This window comes from Orycteropus afer, unplaced genomic scaffold (assembly GCF_000298275.1).
Source record: "Orycteropus afer afer isolate SDZICR_OR568_19922 unplaced genomic scaffold, OryAfe1.0 scaffold00373, whole genome shotgun sequence".
Classification (NCBI taxonomy): Eukaryota; Metazoa; Chordata; class Mammalia; order Tubulidentata; family Orycteropodidae; genus Orycteropus; species Orycteropus afer.
Genome location: NW_006921960.1, coordinates 3,104,994 through 3,126,231, shown reverse-complemented (window position 1 = coordinate 3,126,231; position 21,238 = coordinate 3,104,994). Strand labels below are relative to the sequence as shown.

General features: G+C 38.0%; 1 protein-coding gene across 1 annotated transcript in view; it reads left to right on the top strand.

Annotated features, from left to right (window-relative positions):
• ODR4 (odr-4 GPCR localization factor homolog) overlaps window positions 1-21,238 on the top strand; it is a 68,707-nt gene that overhangs the window by 26,809 nt on the left and 20,660 nt on the right. Inside the window, exons 4-10 of the mRNA XM_042782574.1 lie at window positions 3,511-3,617; window positions 5,371-5,407; window positions 6,307-6,447; window positions 7,422-7,517; window positions 9,455-9,523; window positions 16,281-16,409; window positions 17,282-17,378. Coding sequence (XP_042638508.1) covers window positions 3,511-3,617; window positions 5,371-5,407; window positions 6,307-6,447; window positions 7,422-7,517; window positions 9,455-9,523; window positions 16,281-16,409; window positions 17,282-17,378 — 676 coding nt within the window. The remainder of the gene's footprint in view (window positions 1-3,510; window positions 3,618-5,370; window positions 5,408-6,306; window positions 6,448-7,421; window positions 7,518-9,454; window positions 9,524-16,280; window positions 16,410-17,281; window positions 17,379-21,238) is intronic.

Sequence of the window (21,238 nt, the reverse complement as noted above, 5' to 3'; positions counted from 1 at the left end):
AATAAATGGTGTTGGCAAAACTGGAGATCCATTTGCAGAAAAATGAAACAAGATTTGTACCTCACACCATACACAAAAATGAACTCCAGATGGATGAAAGACTTAAATGTGAAACCCAAAACTATAGAGTTCCTCAAGGAGAAACTAGGGGCAAATTTAGGGACCCTAATATATGGCATAAATAGACTATCAAGCATAACTCAAAATGCACAAACAGCAGAAGAGAAACCATATGATTGGAACCTTCTAAAAATTAAATTTTTATGTGCTTCCAAAGACTTCTCCAAAAGAGTCAAAAGAGTACCTACAGATTGGGAGAAAATATTTGGTAATAACATATCTGACAAGAGACTTACCTCTAGAATTTATAGAAAACTGCAACACCTCAATAACAAAAAGACAAACAATCCAGTTAAAAAATGTGCAGAAGACATGAATAGACACTTCACCAAGAATGATAATCATGCGGCCAACAAACATATGAAGAAACGTTCACAATCATTAGCTATTAGAGAAATGCAAATCAAAACAACGAGATACTATCTTGCTCCAGCGCTAGTAGCAAAGTTCAAGGAGACAGAAAATGACAAATGCTGGCGAGGCTGTGAAGAGATTGGGACTCTCATACACTGCTGGTGGGACTGTAAAATGGTACAACCATTGTGGAGAGCAGTATGGCAATTCCTTCAAAAGTTGGAACTAGAAATAGCATTTGAGCCAGCTATTCCATTACTAGGTATATATCCTAAAGAAGTGAGAGCCACGACAAGAACAGACATATGCACACCCATGTTCATCATGGCACTATTTATGGTAGCCAAAAGATGGAAACAACCTAGGTGTCCCCTGAGGAATGGATATCCAAACTATGGTACATACACAAAATGGAATACTACGCAACCCTAAAGAATAATGTAGAATCTGCAAAACACCACATAACGTGGATGAACTTGGAGGACATTATGCTGAGTGAAATAAGTCACTCACAAAAGGACAAATATTGTATTAGTCTGTTACTGTAAAAGTCAAGGAAACATTTATATATGGAAGGACATTTTCTTTGTTGGTTACCAGGGGTGGGTGGGTAGGGTAGTAAACACTGTTAGACAGATAGAGATAAGTTTTGATTTGGGTGAAGAGAAGGGCAATGTGCCAAATGTGAGTGATCAATATAGTGGCATTGAGGAAAAGAAAGGCATAGAGAGGTATGTGGGAAGTACAGACAACAAAGATGAGCCCTTTTGCACATATAGTACAGCACTGTCAGTGAAGGCAGACATGGGTATATGGGTGGATATATGGGTGGACAGGCTGAAGTATTAGGTTTGTCGATGAAGTGGGGAGTGTACCCAAGAACATGTATAGGGTTGGCAGACAGTGGTCCTATAAGTTTATGTGTATGATCTGAATTCCCAGGTATATAATGGAACTGACAAGGGGCAAGGTTGTAGTTACTGCTTGGTCACAGCCAGCTACCCAGAGGGACCGAGTAGTTGAACCTGTCGGCTCGGGACCATTGTCGCAGAGGACATCAAGCTCAACTGGCATAACATACTACACAAAACATTGTTCTACCTCCTACTGTGGCGAGTAGCGACTGGGATCTTAAAAGCTTGCAAACTGCCATGTAGATGCAACAGTGTGTCTCTCCTCGTCCAGAGCAAAGAAGAATTAAGAAAACCAAAAATTCATGGAAACAGTTAGTGCTAGCAACTGGTACACCATCCGATCTACAGCCTATACGACTGTGAGACCAGAAGAACTAGATGGTGCCTGGCTACTACTGTCAACCACTTGGAAGAGGATCTATGTAGGAGATCTGGATAGAGAGGGTGAACACTGTGGGACAAAACTCAAAATCATTTGGAAAAGAAAAAGGGGAAGGGACCAGGTATGCTTTTCCAATAGAGCCTGATGGAACCACTGAGACTATGGCCCCTAGCTGCCCTTCAGGTCTGTAAATGAATCCGTGCTTGTGGCTTCTAGCCAAACGATAGACAGGCATGTGAGTTGAACATTTACCGCAGGTAGATAGATACACTCCTTGGAGAGAAAAAGCATGGGAGAAAGAAGGGCTGCTTATGCACAGGGAGACAGCTCAGGGGGCAGGCGTGAATGGAGGGATGGACACAGGGAAGAGGTAACTATCAGGAGGAAGTAGGAGGGGGATGTTGCATTGTGGTAAATTGTGGTCAATGTCATGAGACAAAGTGTAGGTGAACTGCTGTATGGAAAGTGTATTTGCTCTGTAAATTTTCACCCAAATCACAATTAAAAAAAAAAAAAGAATTTTGTTCATTATATTACATAATAATGTCTTTGTGAAAGAAATTTCTTTTAGATATAATTACTAAGAAAGTTGGGAGTTCTGGTAGCATAGTTCCTAAGGCATTTGACTGCTAACCGGAAGGCTGGTGGTTCAAACCTACCAGCCACTCAGAAGGAAGATTGGCCAATCTACTTCTGTAGTGATACCACCTCGGAAACCCAAGAAGGGGTCATGAGGTTAGGTTTTTTTGTTTTTTTTTAAAGAAAGTTATGCCTCTTCTGACCTGTTTGTTTTCAGCTATTGTGAAGGGTTAGAGCCAAATTCATGATTGATCGAGTATGTGTTTTCATCATTCTTATTTCTGGTATAAATTCATGTCACTTCTGATTTTTTTCACTCTTAGTTTATATTATTACTGTATTTTGTGTGTCCTTGTGTATGGCCTTAAATTCTTCATAACATTTAAGTTAAGAATTGCTAAATGGTTGATATGCTCCATTTCTATGGGTTAAAATCACTTGTCCTTTCTTATTTGAGTTAGTTGAAATAAAATAACTGTTCTATACTTCATTTAGGAGCTCTGGTAGCATAGTGCCTAAGGCATTTGACTGCTAACCAGAAGGCTGGTGGTTCAAACCCACCAGCCACTTCTCAGAAGGAAGGTTGGACGATCTACTTCTGTAGTGATACCACCTTGGAAACCTAAGGAGGGGTCTCTGTGAGTCGGGTTTCACTCAGTGGCAGTGAGTTTGGTTTGAGTTTTGTATACTTCATTTAAATGTTAGTTATCTAATACTAATTTTCCATGTTTAGTTGATCCTTAGTGACAGCAAATTACATTTTTCCATTTAAAACTCAGTTTTATGTATTCCTAAAAGTTGTATTCAGAATGGTTAGTGATCTGTTTCACTTTTCCTTTTGAAGAAAAGAACTATTAATAATACAGTCATGGAATTTTAAAGCTAGATAATAACAACACAGCGCACTGCCATCAAGTCGGATCCAACTCATAGGGATCCCTCGGGTTTCCAAAGTGGTATCACTGTAGAAGTAGATTACCCAGCTTTCCTTCTGAGGAGTGGCTGGTGGGTTTGAACCACCAACCTTCTGGTTAGCAGTCAAGTGCCTCAGGCACTTATGCCACCAAAGCTCCTTTAAAGCTAGATAGGGACATTATAATTCCTACACTCACTTTTCTTTTCATCTTGCATTCAATTGATGTGTGTTTTTTTCTTCTTCAGCTAGTCTTTGCTGTTGAAAAGTCTATAAATAAGAAGAGACTATGGAGTTTGACAGAGGGGGAAGTCTCAGAGCGAGTGACACTTCATATTTGTTCCTCTACAAAAAAGTATCTTTTTTGGGGTGTTGATTGTTTAAATATATGGTACCTATCAAAACGATGCTCCTGCATGACCTCTTTTTCCAAAATTTAATTGAATCACCATGATTTTTTAAAGTCATTGTTTATGTTTTTCTTTAAATAACACATGATTAAAGCTGATAATGATAATAGTAATGATTAATAATGGCTTTTAATTATATCTTAGGGTAAGTAAAGAGTTTGAGAGAAAGATTAGCAAGGGCTCAGGATTCTGATTTCTTTACCAGCTATCTAGACCCATACACTCAAGCACACAACAGGTTCGCTCTGACTCATGGCAACCCTGTTGTGTTTCCAAGGCTATCAATCTTTGCAGAATCAGACTGCCTCATCTTGCTTCCATGGAGTGGCTAGTAGGTTCGAACCACTGACCTTTTGGTTAGTAGCCAAATGCCTTAACCATTACACCACTAGAGTTAGTTAAAATAACGTAACTGTTCTATACTTCATTTAAATGTTAGCTATCTAAAATTAATTTTTCATGTCCAGTTATTCATTAATGGCAGCACATTATATTTTACAGAGAGAGAGAAATGCCCAACTGACAGCTTAAGCAATGTGATACTTTGATTTTGTGAAAGCTGTAATTTCCAATTCCTATAGGTAAACTCTACAATTCAAAGTATAAGCTGACTTTGAATTTCTTGAAAACATCCAATTTTTATGACTTTGGTTAAAGGTCAAGTAACACTATAAACTCTTTAGGGGGCCTTCTTAGCTACTCTTCTTTGTAACTTGCTTGGGAAGGGGTACCTCCCAAGCAAAAAGCAACCTCACCAAGGGAGTATAGCAGTTCAAGGGCCAAATAAATTAGAACTTCAAAGACAAAATTTAAAAAATAATAATTTCTTCAGAAGCACAAGTTTTAACTCTTGTGGTATTAACAGGAAAGTTCCTGTACAAGACATGTAACCCAATAAATACTCTTAAATACCTCCATGCAAGCTAATATTCCTCTTCTTTGTTAAGGAGAGTGTATATTTGAAGAAAATTTTGCAAGTGTGTCCATTATATTCATTGTCATTAGCAGGCTTTATACACACTGCCATTAAGTCAGTTCCAACTCAAAGCAACCCCCGTTGGGTTACCAAGGCTGTAAATCTTTACAGAAGTAGATTGCCTCATCTTCTGTAAAGTGGAAGGTGGAGCAACTTCTGAGTTTAAACTACTGACCTGGTTACCACCCAAATGCCTTACCACCCAAATGCCTTACCTACTGGGCCACAGTAGCTTCTTGCAAGTTTTATAAACCAAACTGAACTCACTGCCATTGAGTCAGTTCTGACTCATAGAGACCCCATTGGGTTTCTAAGGCTATAAATCTTTATGGAAGCAGACTGCCTCATCTTTTTTGTGTGGAGTGGCTAATGGGTTTGAACCACTGACCTTTTGGTAAGCAGCCAAATGCCTTAACCACTATACCACCAGAGCTCCTTTGCAGGCTTAGGCAGAAGAAAATAATTTGCAAGCACCATAGGTATTAGAGGTAGAGCATATGTGTATATATATACATATATTATGTGTATAAAAGCACACACATATGAATACATATACTTATAGCTATATACATATGAAGCATGTATGCATATATATTTATCTTTAAGCATATAAAGCATGATTTTGTAAAAACTTACATGCATGTACTTCGTTTTATTTTTATTTTTTTTTCTTGATTATCAAGAATTATATCTTTGGTCATTTCTGTCCTTAATTAGTAAAGAATATTTTGTCGAACTTATGATATCCGTGATCCAAAGGTAAGAAAAATCATTCTTTAAAGATATTTCTCTGTCGCAAATTTTTTAATAAAATTTATTATTATAATTAGTTTTAATAATTGTCAATTAATTCCATTACTTCCTATTAATGTTCTCAACTACAAGTTCTTGGTTTTGAAATTGGGTGATTTTATTAGAGGCAGTAATGAATTTCATCAAGCTCCTTTCATCTTGTTTATAAGTTTAGTTTTTATTTGGGAGATTGGTAGTAAAAATGTCTGAAGTCTTTTTAGTAGCTACAGTACCTGGTAAGCAAGCTGCCTGTATTCAGTGGAACCTCACTTTGATTTTGAAAAAGTAATTTAACAGCTCTCTGTTTTCATAAACAAGTAAGTCTCAGAAATACATAGTTTAATTTATTGAGAAGAAACAGAGCAGTTTTGAATTTAGTTAACATAGGTACACAACCAAAACATGTACTGAATTAGCTCATTTAAATAAGGGACCATGATTGTGGTGTAGTCTGTTAGCAAGGATGGAACAGAAAGAAGAATGTCTGGCCCTGTGAGTTCACTCAGTGGCTATTTGTTCCACCGCAAAATCCTCAGGATTGACACTACTGAAGCTGCAGATGAGAGCTAGAAAACCAGAGACTTTTTCATATTTCTAAACATGGACATTTCTGATCCTTTTTCTGCCTACCCCTCTGTGGAGAGGGTGAAATGAGGGCTTGCCTAGGTTACGTGGATTGTATTGAAGAGTACTGAACTTACTATATGCCTTATTTTTATTTGGTTCTACTGTAGCCCTTTAATCCAAGAATTTGGCAATATATATTGGAGATTAGATTGTATGAATTATTATTTTATATGTGTTATAATACTAATCTGTGTATTTTACCTAAACTTTATGCTTTTCTCCTATTCTCAATGCTGAAGAGTTCAGCAAGACCAGCAGAATGGAAGTATCAAAATGGACTATCAACTTCATGGCTTTCTTTGGAGTGTACAATTCACATTAATATTCACATTCCACTGTCTACTACTTCTGTCAACTATACTCTGGAGAAAAATACAAAGGTATCAGTAAAATGTGATTTGTTTAGTAATTGATGAGTACCAGCCTGCTTTAATTTGGTTGTCTCTGCCATGTATTTTATAATCCTCAAAAATGACATTCTGTTTATACTGATACTGTTATACATAACTGTTACTACTGCAGCCAGATTATAATTTATTTATGACAGTGTCATAATGCTAATGTATTTAGCATAATACATGTTCAGTAAATAGTTGACAATTAAAATTTAGTTATATAAATTTTAAAATATAATAATATAAAATATAATTATATAAGAAGATATACTGCTTGGTCTTTTTGCTTTTTTTTGCAACTTACTTTTGTCTTTCCTTTTCTAGTCCCTTTTGCATTTCTATACCATTCATTCCATTGTTCATCTCATTTGTTAATTTTCTCTTCTTTCAGCTGAAAGAGACAAGTGGTGTTTGCTAATTTTTTCCTTGATAATACTGCTTTATAATAGCTTTATATTGTTTGTTTGGGGCTCTTCTCTTCCCTAACTTTTTTTTTCTCAAGATAATGAGTATTACTGAATTTATGGGAGCTCTGGTGGCATAGTGCTTGAGGCATTTGACTGCTAACCAGAAGGCTGGCGGTTCAAACCCACCAGCCACTCCTCGGAAAGAAGATGGGGCAATCTACTTCCATAGTGACAGTGCCTCAGAAACTCAAGGAGGGGTCACTATGAGTCAGAAACGACTTGATGGCAGTGTTTGTATAGTCATGTAGTGTCACTTAAGTCTGGTATAAATGTTAGTTTTGTATAAAGGGGGAGAAAACTATTATTAAGTATGGGTAAGGTGCTAAATGTTGAGGACATACTCTTTTTATTCAAAAGACTGAATTTAAATACAGCATTACTAGTACTTTGGTATATTTAATTCAGTATATTCAGTGGATTAAAATAGAATTTAGGGAATTTAATTTACATGACATTATAACTGAGGGATATCTGTGCTGTGTTTCTTTTAAGAATGGACTTACATGCTGGGCCAAGCAAATTGAAAATGGTGTGTTTTTGATTAATGGGCAAGTTAAAGAGGAAGATTGTGACCTGCTAGAAGGACAGGTAAGTTAAGAGAAAATTATCTTGCTTATGAAATGGTAGTGTAGTGCCTAAGGCACTTGACTGCTAACCAGAAGCCTAGCAGTGCAAACCCACCAGCCACTCCTTGAAAGGAAGGTTGGCAATCTATTTCTGTAGTGATACCACCTCGGAAACCCAAGGAGGGGTCTCTATGAGTCGGGTGCAACTCGACGGGACATAACAACAACAACAGCAAAGGTAAAATAGAAGATAACTTATCATTAGTTCTTTAGTCCTTGCCTTTATGAAAATAGGAATTTTTATTTACAGGTAGTCCCTGACTTAGATGTATTAGAATTCCAACAAAACCCACTTACTACCTTCCATGTTTTTGTTGTTGTTTTTTGTTCAACTTATTAGTAACATGCATTACATACAGTGTTGTACTATGTAATTTACTGATGTCATCATATCTATAAGTTTATATGTAATGTTTCCAATTCCGAAAGACAAATAAAGATGGGACCTATAAGGACACTGATAATGAAAGATAATAATGAAAACTAAAAAAATGGAATAAAATAAGATATTCAACCTACGTTAGAACTGACGTACAATAGAGTTGTTGGAAGAGAACCTTGTTGTAAGCTGGGATTACCTGTACTTCTCATTTCTAAGGTCTTTTAAGGTGTCAGATGAGTATTTTTTTTGTCAAAAAATGACAGAAGGGATTATTTATGATGTAATTGGAATTCTAGAACCTAAAGAAGGGAGCGTCATGTAACTTAAGACTGAAGGCCATATCTTATTCTGCCAAGATAGTGGTTTTAAGGTTTTAAGTAGAGCCATCTTGGGAGCTCTGGTAATGTGCCTACGGCACTTGACTGCTAACCAGAAGGCTGACAGTTCAAACCCACCAGCCACTCCTCAGAAGGAAGATGGAACAATCTACTTCCGTAGTGATACTGCGTCAGAAACCCAAGGAGGGGTTGCTATGGGTCAGTTCCAACTCGATGGCACATAACAACAACAACAGAGCCATCTTAAAGGACCTTCGAAAATAGCTTTGACCTAAAGGAAAGGGAACTTTAGTCATCTCTCCCTTTATAGAAGGAATCACTAAATGATATGTATAGGACCAGATAATGAATAGTTTAGACTTTGCAGACTCGATGGTCTCTTGTAACTGTTCATCTCTGTTGTTGTAATATGAAAGCAACCATAGACAATATGTAAATGTATGTTTCTGGCTGCATTCTTGTAAAACCTTACTTATAGAAACAGGTGGCAGTCTGGATTTGCCCATAGGCTATAGATTGCCAATCTTTGATTTAGAGAAATACAAGTAGGAACTTTTTATATTGTTAATGTTTTTTAGGAGTATACATTGGTGTAGGATACACAAAGTTACATACTTACTGTTTTGAATTAAACTGGGTCCCCCCAAAAAGTGTGTTGGAATCCTAACCCCTCTACCTATGGATGTAATCCTTTTTGGGAATACGGTTTCTTTTCTGTTAATTAGGTCATATCATTGTAAGACACTCCCTGAATTTAATCACTTGTGTTTTAAAAAGAGCAGATTAGACCCCAAAACAAGCACAAATAGAGGAGAAGATTGATGCCACCTGAGCATTGCCAAGAACCGTAGGAACACCAGGGCTGCAGAAGCTGAAAGAGACAAAGATCTCCTCCTACTGCTGTGAGCCTTCTCCTAGGCCTTGAATTCTCACTTCTAGTCCCCTGAACTGTGAGAATATGAATTAATTTTTCAAAGCCATCCACTTGTGGTATTTCTGTTACAGCAGCATGAGGAAACTAAAACACCTATAGGAAAAAACTAAATATAAAAAATATGTAATAATATTTGTTTTTTTTCCTCTGATTCACTTGGTATCTAAAATGTATCCTAAATTATCTTTCATGTTTCAGATGCATTCTCAGGAATCTGGCTTTTTAACTTTTGTTATTTTTTTCAGAAAAAATCTTCTAGAGGAAGTGTTCAAGTGACTCATCAGCCTTTGGATGTCAGAGTTCTAACGCAATTGGTAAATATTTAAATATCACTCACTTATTGAAAATACTTAGAATACCCATAATGAAAGGTTTCTCTTTCTGTTTATAAATAGAGTCAAAAAATTTTAGAGATGAAAAAGTGTATAAATTTCTAATTCTACAAAAGTTACTACCAAGAAACATTATAATTCTTTCTATAAGTATACATGCTTTTGATTTTAGTCCTGTTTAAGATTATCCTAAGGCATAGATGAGGCACAATAACATTGTTTTTGCCTTCCCCTTCATCCATGTCTACCCTCTGGTTAGTGATTTACCTTACCTTCATCTCCTAACCCTGGTAACTGTCAAAGAGTTATTCTTTTTTGTGTGAAACCATTTTCTTGACTTTTTACAATAGTGATCTCACACAATATTTTTCCTTTTGTGATTGACCAATTTCACTGGCAGATTCATCATTGCTCTTAAATGTTGTGTAGTATTCCGTTGTGTGTATGTACCAAAATTTGTTCCTCCATTTCTCCGTTGATGGGCATTTAGGTTATTTCCATTTTGTTATTGTGAATAGCACTCTGGTGAACATGGGTGTACATACATCTGTTCTTGTCATGGCTGTTATTTCTCTAGAATATATATCTAGTAGTGGGATTGCTGGATCACATGGCGTTTCTGCTTCCAGCTTTTAAAGGAAATGCCATACCATTTTCCACAGTGATTGTACCAATTTGCACTCCCAACAGCAGTGTATGAGTGTTCCAAAATTGCCATATCCTCGCCAGCATTTGTTTTCTGTCTTGTTGAACTTCACTATTATTGTTGGGGTGAGATGATATCTCATTGCTGTTTTGATTTGCATCTCTCTAATGATTAATGACTAATGATAACTAATAACAACAACAACTAATGATCACAAGCATTTCTTCATGTGTTTGTTAGCTGCCTGAATGTCTTCTTTAGTGAAGTGTCTGTTCATGTCCTCTGCCCATTTTTAATTTCTTTGTTTTTAATTGTTTAAGTTTTCTATAGATTTTGGAGATTAACTCTTTTGCCATTATGTTGTTGCCCAAAATTTTTCCCCAGTGTGTGAGTTCTCTTTTTACTCTTTTGATGAAATCTTTTGATGCACATGTTGTTGTTAGGTGCTGTTGAGTTGGCGCTGACTCATAGTGACCCTGTGTGCAATGGAACGAAACACTGTCCCTGTGCTAGACTCACAATCCTGAATATACTTGAGTCCCTTGTTGTGGCCGCTATGCCAAACCATCTTGTTTGGGATCTTTCCCTTTTTTAGCTGACCCTCTGCTTGACCACGCATAATATCCTTCTCCAGGGAATGGTCCTAACAACATGACCAAAGTAGGTGAGACTAAGTCTGGCCATCCTCACTTCCAAGGAGCATTCTGGCTGCAGTTCTTCCAGGACAGATTTGTTTGTTCCTCTGGTAGTCCATTGTATTTTCAGTATCCTATGTCAACACCACAGTTCAAAGGCATCAACTTTTCTTCGGTCTTCCTTATTCATTGTCAAGCTTTCACATGCATTTGAGGTGATTAAAAATACTATCCCTTGGGTTCAGTGCACCTTAGTCTTCAAAGTGATGTCTTTGCTTCTTAACACTTTAAGGAGGTCTTTTGTAGCAGATTTTCTCAGTGCAGTGCAATGTCTGATTTCTTGACTACTGCTTCCATGAATGTTGATTTTGGATCCAAGTAAAGTGAAATCCCTGACAACTTCAACCTTTTTTCCATTTATTGTGATATTACTTGTTCCAGTTGTGAGGATTTTTGTTTTCTTTATGTTGAGATACAATCCATACTGAAGACTGTAATCTTTGATCATCATCAGTAAGTGCTTAAGGTCATCTTCACTCTAAGCAATCATGGTTGTGTCATCTGCATATTGTGCAGGTTGTTAATGAGTCTTCCTCTGATCTTGATGCCACGTTCTTCTTCATAAATCTAGCTTCTCAGATTAATGCTCAGCGTACAGATTGAATAAGTATGATGAAAGCATGCAACTCTGATACACACCCTTCTTGATTTAAAACCATGCAGTAGCTCCTTGTTCTGTTTGAACAACAGCCTCTTGGTCTATGTACAGGTTGTTTATCAGCACAATTAAGTTTTCTGGATTACCCATTCTTCTCAATGTTATCCATAATTTGTTATGATCTACATAGTCAAATGCCTTTGCATGGTCAATAAAGCACAGGGGGTAAACATCTTTCTGATATTCTTTGCTTTGAGCCAAGATCCATCTGACATCAGCAGTGATATCCCTCATTCCATGTCCTCTTTTGAATCCAGCTTGAGTTTCAGGAAGTTCCCTGGCAATTTTCTGTTGCAACCATCTTTGAATTATCTTCAGCAAAATTTTACTTGTGTATCATTTAACGATACTGTTCGATACTTTCTGCATTCTGTTGGATCACTTTTCTTTGGAACAGGAATAAATATGGATCTCTAAATTTGGATGTGATACAATCAAGGCCATATTTTGGCTCTCGTGGACTTGTTTTAATTGTCTTTAGCTTCAGCTTGAACTGGGATATGAGCAATTGATGGTCTTTTCACAGTCAGCTCCTGGTCTTGTTTTGACTGAATATATTGAGCTTCTCCATTGCCTCTTTCCATGCATGTAATTGCTCTGATACCTGTGTATTACATGCAGTGAGGTCCACATGTATAGCCACCATTTATGTTTTTGAAAGAAGATATTTAGAATGAATAAGTTGTTGGCCTTGCAAAATTCTATCATGCAATCTCCAGCATCATTTCTATCACTAAGTCTATTTTTTCCAACTACTGATAATTCTTCTTTGTTTCCACTTTTTGCATTTCAATAACCAGTGATGATCAGTACATCTTGAGTTGCATGTTTGGTCAATTTTAGACTACAGAAGTTGGTAAAAATCTTCAATTTCTTTATATTTGGCTTTAATGGTTGCTGTATAAATTTAAATAATAGTTGTATTAACTGGCCTTCCTCTAGGTATATGGGTGTTATCCTATCACTGAGAGCATTGTACTTCAGGATAGATCTTGAAACATTCCTTTTGACGATGAGTGCAACACCATTCCTCTTCAATTTTTCATTCCTAGCATAGTAGACCATATGATTACCTGATTCAAAATGGCCGATAGCCTAAGATATCAATCTTTGTGCATTCCATTTCAGTTTTGACAGCTTGCCAATTTTCCTAGATTTATGTTTTGTATGTTCCGTGTTCGATTATTAATGGATGTTTGCAGGTATTTCTCCCCATTCTGAGTCATGCACCTTCAGAAAATGAAGGTCCTGAAAGCTTTACTCCATCTACGTCATTAAGATCGACTGTACTTTGAAGAAGCGGCTCTTCCCTAGTTGCATTTTGAATGCCTTCCAACTTGAGGGCCTCATCTTCTGGCACTACGTTAGACAAGTTTTAGGGCTATTCGTAAAGCTTTTCAGTAATATATCAGACAGTGTGTCACTGCTATGCACAAGGTTTTCACAGGCCAATATTTTCATAATGGATAGCCCCATCTTTCTTCCCAGTCTGTCTTAGTCTGGAGCTCCACTGAAACCTGTCCACCATGCTGGTCTTTGAAATACCGATGTTGTAGCCTCCAACCTCACAGCAACATGCACGCCACAATAGTATGACGTACTGACAGATGAGTGGTGGGGTCTTCCTTGTAGGCATATGGGTATTTTCCTATCACTGACAGCATTGTACTTCAGGATAGAGCTTGAAATGGTCTTTTTGGGAATGAATGTGATGCCATTCCTCTTTAATTTGTCATTCCTGGCAGGGTAGACCATATGATTGTGTGATTCAGAATGGCCTTACTAGTCCATTTCAGCTTACTAATACCTAAGATACCGATCTTTATGCATTCCATTTCATTTTTGACAACTTCCAATTTTCTTAGACTCATACTTCATATGTTCCATATTCTGATTATCAATAGATGTTTGCAGCTGTTTCTTCCCATTTTGAGTTGTATCCCATCAGCTAACGAAGTTCACAAAAGCTTTATTCCATCCACATCATTAAGGTCACCTCCAGTTTGAGGAGGCAGCTCTTCCCCAGTTGTATTTTGAGCGCCTTCGGATCTGCAGGGTGCATCTTCTGGCACTATATCAGACAGTGTTTCACAGCTAGTCATAAAGTTTTCCAATAATATATCAGACAGTGTTCCACTGCTATTCACAAGGTTTTCACTGGCCAGTTTTTCAGAAATGGATGGCCCTTTCCTTTTTCCAAGAGTGTCTTAGTCTGGAAGCTCTACTGAAACCTGTCCACCATGGGTGATCCTGCTGGTGTTTGAAATACCAGTGGCATAGCCTCCAGCCTCATAACAACACTCAAGCCACCAGTATGACAAACTGACAAAAAAGTGGTGATATACATGTTGTTGTTGTTACTTGCCATCGAGTCGGCCCCGACTCATAGCGACCCCCCTTGGGTTTCCGAGGCAGTATCACTACGGAAGTAGGATTGCCTAACCTTCCTTCTGAGGAGTGGCTGGTGGGTTTGAACCGCCAGCCTTCTGGTTAGCAGTCAAGTGCCTTAGGCACTATGCTACCAGAGCTCCTAGTATGCATAGTGTCTTATTTTTAGGAGATCCCAGTCATCTATTTTGTCTTTTGGTTTTGAACATTTTTAGTTGTGTTCAATAGTGTATGTATGCCATGAATTAAAGCCCCTAAATTTTCTCTCTGTTTTCTTTGATTGTTTTTATGATTTTTGGTTTTATATTCAGGTCTTTGATCCACCTTGAGTTTGTTTTTCTATATGGTGTAAGAAATGGAATCAACTTGGTGACAGCATGTGTTTTTTGTTTGTTTTTACTTTTAAAAAGGTTATTCAAAGCTCTTCATAACTTCAGCATACCTTTTTCATTCTTAATTTCTCTCGATCTATTCTTGCTATGCCCCTAAATTTCTATATATTTCCTGAACCATGTGTTTTGCCAATACTGTATTTTTTCTGTTACCTATATTGTCAAAGCCCAGTCTGTGCTTAAGATACAGTTCAAATACCACCCCTTCTTGGAAATTTCATCTCCATACCCAGAAGGGATCTTTTGTTTTCCAAAATCTCATATCAGTATTACAGATGTTCCTCCTTTTATGAACAAGTTAGTACCTCAAAGACTATCTATAAGCCAGTTTATTCCTAAACACAGAGTAATAAAGAGAAGTTTACAATTGTTGAACCCAAATATTTTTCTGCCATAAGGATACTCAGTCCTTATGTCCTTATGTCCTTCAAAACTGTTTGATAAATGTATGAGTGTACATGTGTGTGTATATAGTCTTTTATTTATAATAATCTAACTATGTAATATATATATATATATATATATATATATAAAATAGTACACTATTTTCCAAAATAGAATAGTTCCATCTACAATAAAGATCTGTGGAATGGCTGTTACTCTCCACTCCCACCTTACTGATGTATGGATGATCTCCACAATTGCCATAGGATGCTTATTCCAGATGTTGTTGTTGCTATAGTTCTGATGATAAATATTTTTATAATGGACCGCCATAGGACCTATAGAACTATTTGGTCTAGGACAGTTTTTTTTTTTTTAACCAACAAGACCTTGACCATATGATCAGTTTTTCTTAAAACACTAGCATTTGCATAAATTACCATTGGGCATTGACTTTTGATGCTGTTTCAATAGCTACATTTTTCAAGTCTTTCTATTTGTTTAACATATTTCCTTATTCTTCCCGATGATTTGAATTTTGTCTTTTAGAATTGCCCCTATTTTGAATTTTTAATAATAATTTATTGTGTTTTTAATTAAAGGTTACACAGCAAATTTAGGTTCCTATTTGATGATTTCTATGTAGTTGTTCAGTGACGTTAGTTACATTTTTCACAATGTGCCAACATTCTGTTTAATTGTGTTCTGTTGTTCCTTTGACCCTTTTGTGGGATAATGTATTCCAGATATATTTATTTTTTACTTTCTTACCACATCCAGTTTTTTGTTTTTAATCATGATTTTTATTTCTGTTGAAATTATAGGCCTCTAGTAGTACTTTCATTGTTTCATTGCTTTCCTTGTTTTCACGTTACTAAAATTACAAGGTTAAAAATATTTGTAAAATACTTCAAAACCAAGCAGGAACTGACACTCTTTAGACTAAAAAGAATGGGACATATGATGGAAATGACTGATTATAACTGCTAATACCATTATCTAGTGATACGCATAATTGACCTGGTTTGCTTTTTGCTCTGTAGCATAGTATTATTTTTAACCTATGAAAGTAGAGTTGAATGTATATACATGAATGCCAATGTATTACTTGTACTTTTACAATATTCATCACATCCTGCTTTGTATTCCAGTTATTTTGTACATATATTGCATACTTCGTATTTCATATTTTATTATGTCTTCTGTGTCTATCTTTTTATCTCCTCAGTGCTTTTGTGTGTAATCTGCAAATAATCTGTTTTTAGTAAATGAATTGAATGAATGTTGGTATCTTATGTGGTTATATTAGTAAGAAAAAACTTAGATGTGGTTGTTTTAATTTCAGGCTATGTTCAAATAATATATATGTCCATATAAAATTGGCATATAATATATATGCTCAATAAATAGTATGTAACTAACTTAAAAAGATAAAAATGAAGGCTTTCAAAAAATTTATGGAGAATATTTTTGAACACTCAGTCAAAAACTTCTCTCCTTAAAACAGCTTATATAGTGTTTGTTTCATATAACTAATAATTATTGGCCATTGGAAATAAAACATATTGTCTTTCAGCTCCTGAGTTCAGAACACAGGTCCACAGCCACAGTCCAGATCTGCAGCGGTTCTGTGAACCTTAAGGGTGCTGTGAAATGCAGAGCTTATATCCACAGCAGTAAACCCAAGGTTAAAGATGCTGTGCAGGTACAAAAAAGGAATAACTGCTATATGGAAAACAAGCATCTTAATATAATGATCCAAAATCCTAAAATTTTGTCTTTTTCCAATGTTAGATCTTATAATTATTAATTTGACTTTAATTGATAAAGGTCCAACATGTTAGGCAGTCTAAATATACCATTTAATTGGTTCTAAGTATTTCATGGGTAAAATATCTCTTTTATGCCTTTCTTAATGTGATTTATTTTGCATATTGAGCACTTTACAGTGGATTTACTAACACATTTGAAAACCTCTTCTGAGAAAAATGTTTTAACAATAGGAAGAGTATTCATTGGAAGAACTATTAGATAGTGGTCTATATAATTCATAAATTTTTTAAATGATGAATGGTACTGTTATCTCACATATTTCTTAATTTAGAGCACTGAAATCTAAATTCATTCAGATTCAAAATCTCATTTATTTATCTGGTTTTAATTTATAGATGAGGACTAAGCAAATTTGACACTAAACTATTAATGTATTAATAAGCATTCTAAATAAGAGGAAAATAAAATGTTGAACAGTGTACCATTTATTTTAGATGTACTACTTTAGAAGAAGTGCTGGTGGCATAGTACCTAAGGTATTTAACTGCTAACTGGGAGGTTGGTGGTTCAAACCCACCACCTGCTCTGTGGAAGGAAGGTGAGGCAATCTGCTTCTGTAAAGATTTACCTCTGTGGAAACCCTATGGGAGTTGCTATAAACTGGAATCAACTCAATAGCAGTGGGTTTGGTTTTGGTTTTGTTTGGTTTAGGGGACATGAGTATGATTTTAGTAACAGAATAACCTAAATTTAAAGTAACTTATTTTATTTCTTACTGTGTGTTTCCCTTGGTTTCTTTCAAAGGCTATAAAGAGAGATATATTGAACACAGTTGCTGATCGTTGTGAAATACTGTTTGAGGACCTGCTTTTGAATGAAATTCCAGAAAAAAAAGTTATGAGTATAAAATAAGTACTTTCATTTATTTTGTATGTGTTTAATTGATACAGTAACTGGATGTGAAGATATAATAGTTAAGTCATCTTTTAATCTACCTTACCTATTTTTTATAGCAGTATGTCATCTTTTACCTTTATTATTAAATGAAAAATGTTCACTTGCTACTGAAAAATATTTTTTGAAGCTTTATAATAGCAACATATGTCAGCATTGAACAATTTCAGGGAGAATTTTATTTTTTAAATTTTGAGTGACTGTTCCCCTGCCAGAATGAGTAAACTATTTTGGTATTTTGAAGCTAGTATTTTTTATTAATATCTATGAACTTTTTTAGAATTCCTGGGTGGTGCAAATTGTTAATATGCTCAACTGCTAACCAAAGGTTAGAAGTTTGACTTTGCCCAGAGGCACCTGGAGACCTACTTCTGAAAAATCAGCCATTGGAAACCTTGTGGAACACATTCTACTCTGACAAACATGATGTTGCCATGAATTGGAATCAACTCAATGGCAACTGATACTGATAGGAGATTTTTCAAGGATTATTCTTAAGTGAAATACTTATTTTTTTATTGTTGTTGTTGTTATGTGCTGTCAAGTCAGACCTGACTCATAGTGACCCCTCCTTGGGTTTCCAAGGCAGTATCACTACAGAAGTAGATTGCCCCATCTTCCTTCCAAGGAGTGGCTGATGGGTTTGAACCATTAGCCTTCTGGTTAGCCGTCAAGTACCTTCAGCACTACACTACATTAGTGTTGAGTATTATATAATAAAACAAAACCAAACTCACTGCCGTTGAGTCAGTCTTGACTCATAGCAACCCCTCCTTGGGTTTCCAAGGTGGTATCTCTATGGAGGAGGAGTCAGCCACAGGGATCCAGGTAAGGAGAGAGAACCCAGGCCTTGCCCCAAAACGTCAAGTCGGGAAAGCAGGAGAAAGGAGAGGAAAAAGCCCAGGGACCGGGACTGAGTGAGGAGTCAGCCACAGGAATCCAGGGGAGGAGAGGGAACCCAGGCCACACCTCACAAGCGGCAAGGCAGGAAAGTGGGAGAAAGGAGAGGAAAGGCCAGGAGGAACAGGACAGAGCAAGAAGTCAGCTGCAGGTGTCCAGGTGAGGGTGGTTGGAGAGGTTTCCAACAGCTAAGGGAGACAAACTTGTCTGTTGGTTTGTCTGACTGTGGTGACGTGTTGCTGTGAGTCTTGAGGCCGTGCCACTGGTGTTTCAAACCCAGCAGGGTGCACATGGTGCACAGATATCAGCCTGGCTTGCAGACTAAGACAAACTAAGAAGAAGGAAGAGGCCATCCACTTCTCAAAGAATTGGCCAGGGAAAACCTTATGAATAGCAGAGGAACACTGTCTGATACATTACTGCGCAACTTTATGAATAGTCCAGAACCATTGTCCAATACAGAGGAAGAGGATGAATCCCTTAGGTTAGAAGGCTCTCAAAATAGGACTGGAAATACCTGCATCATCAGAGTAAAACCAGCCTTACTCATATGGATAAGGTAAAGCTTTTGAGACCTCCATTTGCTGATGTGGCATGACTCAAATTGAGGAGAAACAGCTGCAAACATCCGTTAATCATCAGAATGTGGAATGTACGAAGTATGAATCTAGGAAAACTGGAAGTTGTCAAAAATGAAATGGAACGCATAAAGATTGATATCCTAGGCATTCGTGAGCTGAAAGGGACTAGTTTTGGCCATTTTGAATCAGACGGCCATATGATCTACTATGATGGTATAGTGGTTACGTTTTTGTGTCAACTTGGCTGGGCCTGGTTGAGTGGCTGGGCAGCTGATGGTAGTTATTTCCCATGATGAGACTAGCAAATAACTCCATGGTGGGATCTACCACAAGCAGCTGAATAGCTGCCTTTGAGATGTGTTCTGCTTCCTGTATATAAGGAGAAACATTGGGAATGGTCTCTAGCCTGTGGCACGCTTGGACCCTGCATGTAGCCATGTTGTTGCTCAGCAGCTTTATGCTCTGCTGACCTTGAGACTTAAAATGGACTTAAGTTAATGGCCTGCTGTGTGGTTTGATAACATCGGGACTGTGCCTTTTTACTTGTCAACCTTGGGGCTTCTCAGCCTCAGCAGCCAGCAGCTGTCTGAGTGAAGAAATGCCTCTAGCTCCAGTGGGCTGGGAGTAGGAGGCAGAGCTGGACCCCAAGGTTGAGGGGCTTTCACCCAGACACTAGAGCCTGGCACTTTGAACTTGGACTTAAAGCCTCCAAATTGTAAAAATAAACTCCTGTTTGTTAAGGCCATCCCATTTGTGGTATATTTCTTGTCAGAGCGGCACTGGGTAACCAGAACAGAATTTGATACTGAGAGAGTGGGGTGCTGCTCTGACAGATACCTAAAATGTGGAAACAGGAGTGGAGTACGTCCATGACCTGAGACCCTGGCAGAGAGACCCCGGCACACGGCAGGAGCAGAGCAAGAGATTGGCATGAGAGATGGCAGGAGCAGAGCCCAGAGACTGGCATGAGAGATAGCAGGAGCAGAGCTGAGAGAATTGGCATGAGAAAGCAACAGCCTTACTAGCCCAGAGGAGAAAGCCGGGTGCCATCGGGTAGGCGGCTTCCTAGCAGAGTGGCTTGCCTTCAGGCATTAATTGGTAGAGAAGACCAGCATAAAATGGAGTAGCAGTTTGGCCAGCCCATGGAGCAAGAAAGCTACATGTCCTTTGGACAGAAAGATTTCCAGCAGAGTGGGTTGCCCTCAGGCATTAATTGGCAGAAGTGGAGAGACCAAGGAAATGGAAGCAGAGCTGCCTCAGCCTTAAGGGTAGGACCATGGCCTTTGGGGGTGGAATCAATACAGCCCCCTAGGTTTCAAAGAGCCGGACCTTTGCCAACTTGGTTCTGGAGTGTGGGGCTGCTTGTTCATGTGAGCCAGTGGGATGAAGCCATAGCTCATGCCCAAGAGTGAGGGGGCAGGGCTGCCACGCCCAAGGGGGAGAGGAATGGGGCCCGCCAGGACAAGGGGATGAGGTCACCAGTCAGGAACTAGGGGACTGGAACCACCCAGTGGAGGACACCTGTACAGATACCACCCATTGAAGATCTGTACAGGTGCCACGTTGACAAGGGGTGGAATTGTGGTGGTTATGTTTTGTGTCAGCTTGGCAGGGCCTGCTTGAGTGTCTGGGCAGCTGGTGGTAGTTATTCCCCATGATGAGACTGGCAGTCAGTTCCATGGTGGGATCTACCACAAGCAGCTGAGTAGCTGCCTTTGGGATGTGGTCTGCTTCTGTATATATGGAGAAGCCTTGGGAATGGTCTCTAGCCTATGACACTCTTGGACCCTGCATGTAGCTGAGTCGTTGCTCCGCAGCCTGCTATGGTCTGCCAACCTTGGAACTTACAATGGACTTACGTTAATGGCCTGCCGTGTGGTTTGGTAACATCGGGACTGTGCCTTTTTACTTGTCAACCTTGGGGCTTCTTAGCCTTAGCAGCCAGCAGCTGTCTGAGTGAAGAAATGCCTCTAGCTCCAGTGGGCCGGAAGCAGGAGGCAGAGCTGGACCCCAAGGTTGAGGGGCTTTCACCCAGCTTCTAGAGCCTGGCACTTTGAGCTTGGACTTAAAGCCTCCAACTTGTAAGAATGAACTCCTGTTTGTTTAAGGCATTCCATTTGTGGTATATTTCCTGTCAGAGTGGCACCAGGTAACCAGAACAGCCGGGAATGACAGTTTGAAGAGGTATGGCATGGCATTCATCATCACAAAGGATATTTCAAGATCTGTCCTGAAGTACAATGCTGTCAGTGATAGGATAATATCCATACACCTACAAGGAAGATCAGTTAATATGACTATTATTCAAATTTATGCACCAACCACC